General features: G+C 41.1%; 1 protein-coding gene across 1 annotated transcript in view; it reads left to right on the top strand.

The window, feature by feature from the left end:
* Nucleotides 1-645: 645 nt before the first annotated feature.
* Nucleotides 646-7,260, top strand: part of TEX15 (testis expressed 15, meiosis and synapsis associated) — a 33,122-nt gene continuing 26,507 nt past the window's right edge. The window contains exon 1 of the mRNA XM_088659053.1: nucleotides 646-819. Coding sequence (XP_088515179.1) covers nucleotides 646-819 — 174 coding nt within the window. The remainder of the gene's footprint in view (nucleotides 820-7,260) is intronic.

Here is a 7,260-nt window from a genome sequence, read left to right as displayed (position 1 = left end):
TCAAGACCAGAGGCACAGCGGTGTGTCTGGTTATCTGTTATTTTTTTACCCTGCTTTTTGACCTGTCTCCAAATGGTCATGAAATTCAACCTCTGTAAGAACCTTGCAATTGCACAGGTTTCAAGCCACAGAAGACACAGATCTGTGAGGAAGGAATGGGAGAAAGAACAAATGGGGTGGGGAGTTATTTTTAAAATATTGGAACTGAAAACAAACAAGACAGAAAGTGTTGTCTAGGTCCTAGAATATACGACGGCTTCTGATGGGCTGCCTTGAACTGTACTAACATCGGGAATTTCCAATCTGTCCGGAAGCCTGCTTGAAGAACAGTGTGTGTTTGTGGTGATGTTTTCTCACTTGTTTATGCATTATTCAGTTTGGTTGGGGTTTATTATGGCTGGCCAAGCCAACCGTCCTTGGGTTCGCTCTACCCCTTGGAGGCGAAAAGTAAAGTAAAATATGCTTGCAACTGGCTTTTGGCGGTGGGAGCTAGGAGAGCGTTTTTTTCGGAGCGTGAAAACCTCAGTTCCTTGGCTCCTCCCCTCCCTCGCACCGCGCGCTGCACGTGGCGAGAGGCGGCGGGGGCGGAGCTTATAAAATCCGCTCCGGTTGCTGGCGCGCTCCATTCGCCCGCCAGCCGCCGCGATGGTGGCGGTGGCGCGACAGCAGCGGACAGAGGCCGGGCACGCTGTGGAGACAACCGGGGCTGCTGGCGCGCTGAAAAGTTCACCTTCGAAGCGCAAGCCGGAGGGATGCTTGAAGCCGAGGGGACGCGACGAAGGAGCGGGGAAAGGGGACGGCGGCTGTGAAGACGGGAGAGTGAGTGACCGACCGACAGGTTTCTTCGCGCCCTATCCGCGCTTGCTTCGCGGGGGTCGGCTTAGCTTCGCGCGGTTTTTCCATATCACACTTCTATGCCCGCCTGCGGCTTCTCTCTCTCTCCCTCCGCGGGTCTCCTGATGGCCCCTCAGCCCGAGCGAAATCTCGCACTCGAGGGCTGACCCGTTGAAATCAACAGCGAAGTCGCTCACGATTAGCAAACTTTCGTTGTTTTCAGCGGTTCGACGCTTGCACTTCTGGATCCCTCTGGCCCGGAGTCCCGTTTCTAATAGCCGAGGACAAGAAGGGCTTGAGGGAAACCACCCAAGCCCTCTTTAAGTTTCTTGTTGCTCAGCAACGGGGTAAAGCTCCAGCAAACTGCTCCTGAACCTGGAGGTTCCATTTTACTGCCCTGGCTAATAGCCGTGTGTATATGTATATGCATGTACTGTATGTATGTATGTATGTATGTATGTATGTATGTATGTATGTATGTATGTATGTATGAAAGCCGTCTATGCTAGTGGTTATTTGTATGTCCTGCTGCGGAACCGAATTGGGCACATTTAATTTTGCCCCGCAATGGAGGGAACGAGGGCCGTCGGTGTGAGAGTGGTCCCCCCCCCCTCCGGTGGATCTGGACCCTGTTCATTTCCCCAATCCCCGCGAAGTCCTCTTGTTTCTCGACTTCTCTGAGGTAATAAGTAAATGCTGTTATTGTCACTTCGGTTTTGTTTGGTGGTGTTAAGATTTAGGTTCTTGCTCCAACTCTTGAAAGTAGTGAGGAAAATGTTCAATGTGCGCAGTAGATTTTGGATTTCGTGTCTCTTATCGGTGGTAGGGCTGGGAATGAAGGAAGAATAAATGATGGTGCTCTTGAGGTATTATTGTGGGAGTTCGTAGTTACAAGTTGTGGAACTTAAGCCTAGTCAGTCATCTGTCGCTAGAAAGCAGAAATACAGTTCTGAAATTGAGAGTTGGAACCTATGTGTATCGTCGGTTGGTCTGTCTATTTGATGTGAGAGTAATTAGTCCAGTTTGCATTTTGGGTCCTTTACAGTCGTATCAATTAAAAAACACCCTTCTAGATACCAATATTAAAACTAGACGAATTGCTTTGTCTTTGGTTTTGAGCACGCACACCATGCCTTCAGTTCACTCAAATTAAAACCTGCATGTTGCCCATACATACCATATATGTTGACATTAGTGGGAGGAACTACCCATTTACCTTGATAAATATATTTAAGGTGATTAAATGGTTTTAAGGGCTAACTTAACTGGTGATGTGTTATTTCCCAGTTTCTTGTTTTATTGCTGAACTGCTCCCAATTTACTTAAAATTAAGTTCAGTGTACGAGAGGTTGAAGATCGCAGCCTGATTTGCTGTACTGTAATGCTGTCCCCTCTGGTAACACTTTAAAAATGATTTAACTTGAGAGCATGCATATACTCGTTGAAGTTCATACGGTAAAAATGATCACTAGGTGAGCCTATTCCTGCCTATGATAGTTTATTCTCTCATATCCTTCTATTTACTTCACCTGTGTAAAGCATTTTCAGAAATTTGTTGCTGATTCTGTTTTTACTTTTTTTAAAAAATCAAATCTGCTTTATTGGGTTTTCTAAAATTGCAATGAAGTGCAAAGTTCCCACTCTTTGTCCTTGTTGTTCATTAAGGTGAATCTAATAGCTAAAACAGAGTACAGGTAAGTGCGTGACTTAAATGAACCCTGAACATGTTAAGAATAAAATCCTTTTAAACAATCAGTGGAATTTCTGAAGTTAAACATTGAGTTTTAGATCTTTTTGGAAACTTTTACTTTAAACTAGCAATGTGTTATGGCCTGTGTTTGTTTGCATAATGGACAAATATATTCTCAAAAGGTTAAAAAACAACTATATTATGACAGTTTGGTTTGATTCATTGTTGATGTGGTGTTTCATTTGCTGTAGTTAGTAAGTAACTTCCAATCCAGATTTTTTAAAGAAAATCTTTCCATGAAAGGAAGTATTAAATCCTTTTTAAGAAACAAAAATCTTCCCAAATAATTGGTTGAAAAGGTAACTTTAAGCAACATATTTCTGCTTGGTTTTGGTTTTCACAGCTTGCATATTTTAATTGTGATATTTCAAAAAGGTCCAGCCACTCCTGAAAGTAAGGGGTGGGGGATAATTAGTGTAGCAAATGGAGGAATAATAATTACCATAATATACCCTTGGTTCAAATATTCTGTAGAAAATGTTAAAGTTAACAGACACAAAATACACCAGTTTTGTTACTAACATTTTCAAGTGCTGATGTTTGGATGTTTTATCTTGCCACCCAGAAAAGAATTAAAGTACATAAAGGAGATTGTTTAAGAATTCTACACTTTTATAGAATGTATAGCTTTTTAATTGTGTGATTTGTTAGGATAATATTAAAAAGGAATCTTCTTGTGTCTACATGCTATACCTTTAAATCACATTCAAAACACATTTTCCCTCTGAGTTCTAGGTATTGTAGTTTGTTAATGGTTGCTTTTGTAACTCTGAGGGGTAAACTACAGTGCTGAGAATTCTTTTGAGAGGAAAATGCATTGTAAGTGTGTAGGCAGGTTAATATTAGACTTCTGAAAAGTTATTAGGGGCAAAACGTAGAATATGTCAACTGTCCTTAATTGCAGCAAAGTGAACACCACATCAAACTAGATTAATAGATTTGCAAAACCCAGCACAAGCAATTGAATATGTTGTGTAGATGATAAGGCAGACTTATTCTACACAATATGTTGTGTAGATGATAAGGCATGGCTATCAGAAACATTCTCTTTACTAGGAGATAGGTCAAAAATTGAATTACAGTAGTTTCTTTTGTCAAGCTACATGAATATGACTATATATATGATATATGAAACGTGTATCCTGTTTTTAAGTCTGATGTTGATTAGATTGTATATTCTAGAGAGTATTCTTATATATTGTATTAACTAGCCATCATAATGTTGTAGCATGTGGTGGAGGAGTGGTGCATTGTTGTGGCTTATTGAGAAGAGAGCTGAGGTTGGTATGGAGCAAATACACCAGCAGGAATGCTGGATGAACTCCACTGGTGCATTTGCACCATATTACCACCTCCTTCCTCTCCTCCCAGTAAGCTGCAGACTGGAGGTCAAGTCAGTGCTGCCACGTCAGCAGCTGCTATTGTGGTAATTCAGTGTGAGGAAATAAGTGAACAGAGCAAAAGCATAACAAACATGACAAAAATATAAAAAGATAATTGGCATTTCTTAGAGAAATCAGAATTTTGTTTCCTCTAGCTGGTCTGGTAACATAGGCAATGGTTTAGTATTGTGCCATAATATATGGTGTAACTAGTCTGTCTTTTAGTCTGTATTGAAATGCATATTCTTCCTAGAAGTATAAAAAATAAACTAAGCTTGATTTCAGAAATTTGTTACTGTAAAAAATATTTCTGCATGTTTAATATTCAGGGATGGAAACAGCTCTTCTGTAAGTGACAGCTGTTCTGGGATGCCTTGTGCCCAATGTTAATTGCACAGTTAAACTCAAGGGTACATTTTAGGAGAAACTCTCAAACAAACCTTCTTTGTCACGGATCTTTACTTTTTCCCGAGCACAATTCAAAGTGTTGGTGCTGACCTTAAAAGCCCTAAACGGCCTCGGTCCAGTATACCTGAAGGAGCGTCTCCACTCCCATTGTTCTGCCTGGACACTTGAGGTCCAGAGCCGAGGGCCTTCTGGCAGTTCCCCCGCTGCGAGAAGCCAAGTTACAGGGAACCAGGCAGAGGGCCTTCTCAGTAGTGGCACATGCCCTGTGGAATGCCCTCCCACCAGATGTCAAAGAGAAAAACAACTACCAGACTTTTAGGGAAGCTTTTAATGTTTAATAGACTATTGCATTTTAATATTTTGTTGGAAGCCACCCAGAGTGGCTGGGGAAACCCAGCCAGATGGGCGGGGTATAAATAATAAATTATTATTATTATTTATTAAACCTCTTCAAAAAGTATAAAACTTTATTAGTAGTTTCTCAGTATAATGTGCTAAATCTGACATTTTAGTCTCAAGTATCAACATGCTTACAGGTGATCTTAATCTGCATACTCTCAATGATTGTTTTGAATCAGAGTTTAGGAAGATAGCATGTCAAGAAAACTGCAATGTCCTGGAGGGTGAGAATTAGGGTTTGGCTGGGTGCATGCTGAGAATTCTCTCTTTGCCTGTATCCGATTAGCTATTGAATGTTCAGGGTTGGACCTAGAAGCCCTGTAGCACTATACAGCACAGCAAGAGTTTGGGGGAGGTAGGAGTCCCATTCATTTCTTTAGCAGATCTGAAGATCTCTCCCCACCCCATCCTGCCAGGCTGAATAGATATCAGGTTGGCCATTCTGGAAACAGAATGCTAGACTCCTGGAAATTGTCATATAACTGTTTTGACTGGAGAAAATTAGTGTAGATCTTGAAAGCTATAATCATCCAATCATGGATATGCTTGTTTTGGAGATTCAATGACAGACTGGTTGAGCTCTATTTTGATGTTCCAGACAAATAAAGAACGAAAAACTTGTAACCAATTTCAGTAATTCAGTATGCCCACACACTTTTCTTTACCCTCACCCCCATAGACTGCATAAAAGGTAAAGGGACCCCTGACCATTAGGTCCAGTCGTGACTGACTCGGGGGTTGCAGCACTCATCTCGCGTTATTGGCCGAGGGAGCTGCTGCATAGCTGTCAAGTTTTCCCTTTTCTCACGAGGAAGCCTATTCAGCATAAGGGAATTTCCCTTTAAAAAAGGGAGAACTTGACAGCTATGAGCCGGCGTACAGCTTCCAGGTCATGTGGCCAGCATGACAAAGCTGCTTCTGGTGAACCAGAACAGCACGCGGAAACGGCGTTTACCCATTTACCTTCCCACTGTAGCAGTACCTATTAATCTACTTGCACTTTGACATGCTTTTGAACTGTTGATCAGCAAGCCCTAGGCTCTGTGGTTTAACCCACAGTGCCACCCACATCCCATAGATTGCATAGCTCTGTGATAAATGCTGGTTGTGCAAATTATCTGCAGTTGTATTGATATTCAAAATGTTACATATTGCTGGAGATGCATAAGACCTTTGGTGCTAATAGACCTCCATGAATAGTTTGTATTCCAAGGTCCTTGGAATACAAGCATCCTTGGAATACAGTTTTGTAGAGAATGGAAATAATAATGTTGGAGACTTCTGTGCCATTGTTTTGGCTGGGAAACACGTACTGTATCTCCCTCTAGTGCCTAGTTCATAAATAACAGCCCACCATAATTCATTCCCTTAGCTCAAGAGTTACTGCTGTAAAAAACACACACATGTAAATTTAAACTTCTTAACAAAAAAAAAACGCCCCTCAGAATTGCTTCTGAAATAGTAATAACAGTATTTGGTTGATTATTTTACCTTATACGGTTGCATTCAACAACTTTCAAAGTATACCCCTTGAAATCAATGGATAAGACTAACCTAAGTTCCTGCCAACCTAGCAGTTCGAAATCACGCCAAAAAAAGTGCAAGTAGATTAATAGGTCTAGCATTTCTGTGTGCTGCTCTGGTTTCGCCAGAAGTGGCTTAGTCATGCTGGCCACATGACCTGGGAAAACTGCCTTTGGACAAACACTGGCTCCCTCGGCCTATAAAGCGAGATGAGCACCGCAACCCCAGAGTCGTCTGCGACTGGACTTAACTGTCAGGGGTCCTTTACCTCTTACCTTTTTAGGTTCATTTAGTTCAGTGGGTCTACTCTGTAGAACTTGGGATACAAACCACAGTTGTGAAATGTGATACTTCAGATAAAAGTGCAAGAATAAAAGCAGTTGCAATTTTTAATATGCTTACATTTAATTTTTAATATGCTTACACATATTTTAAATTTCTATTTACATCTCTCATTTAAATATATTACTGCATGTTCTTCAGTGCAAAACAAAAGTAACAACTGATAACCCAATTTAATTGCAGTTACCATAGGCAGTTACTGAGCCTAGTGGTATTTTTTTTGGGGGGGGGGGGGACTTTAACTTTCCTGCACTGAAATGCATTCTTCTATTATTAAACTTTTGGGGTGGAAAAGAGTCATTCCTGCTTCAGAGTTAATAGGGAATTTGAACATCCAGATGCAGTAGGAATTAAAAACAGAAACAGAATGGGCAATGATGGGAGATATGTAGAGACAATAAAGTAATTGTGTAGAAAGCAAATGTTACTACTACTACGGTTATTGGCATTTTTATCACTTTTCAGTCCACAAGAGTTCCCAGAGTGGTGTACAAATTTCATTGGGGACACTCTCTGCTCTCAGGCTCAAGGTTTATGGGACAAGAGAGAGAGACTGGGAGGAAGTAAGAAAAAACAAGTTACAGTTTTAATAACAGTTTCTGCAATTCATTACTGATTTAG

Source organism: Zootoca vivipara, chromosome 15 (genome assembly GCF_965207765.1).
Source record: "Zootoca vivipara chromosome 15, rZooViv2.hap1.1, whole genome shotgun sequence".
Classification (NCBI taxonomy): domain Eukaryota; kingdom Metazoa; phylum Chordata; class Lepidosauria; order Squamata; family Lacertidae; genus Zootoca; species Zootoca vivipara.
Note: the sequence above shows the minus strand (reverse complement) of the source record. Positions and strands in the feature narration are given on the sequence as shown.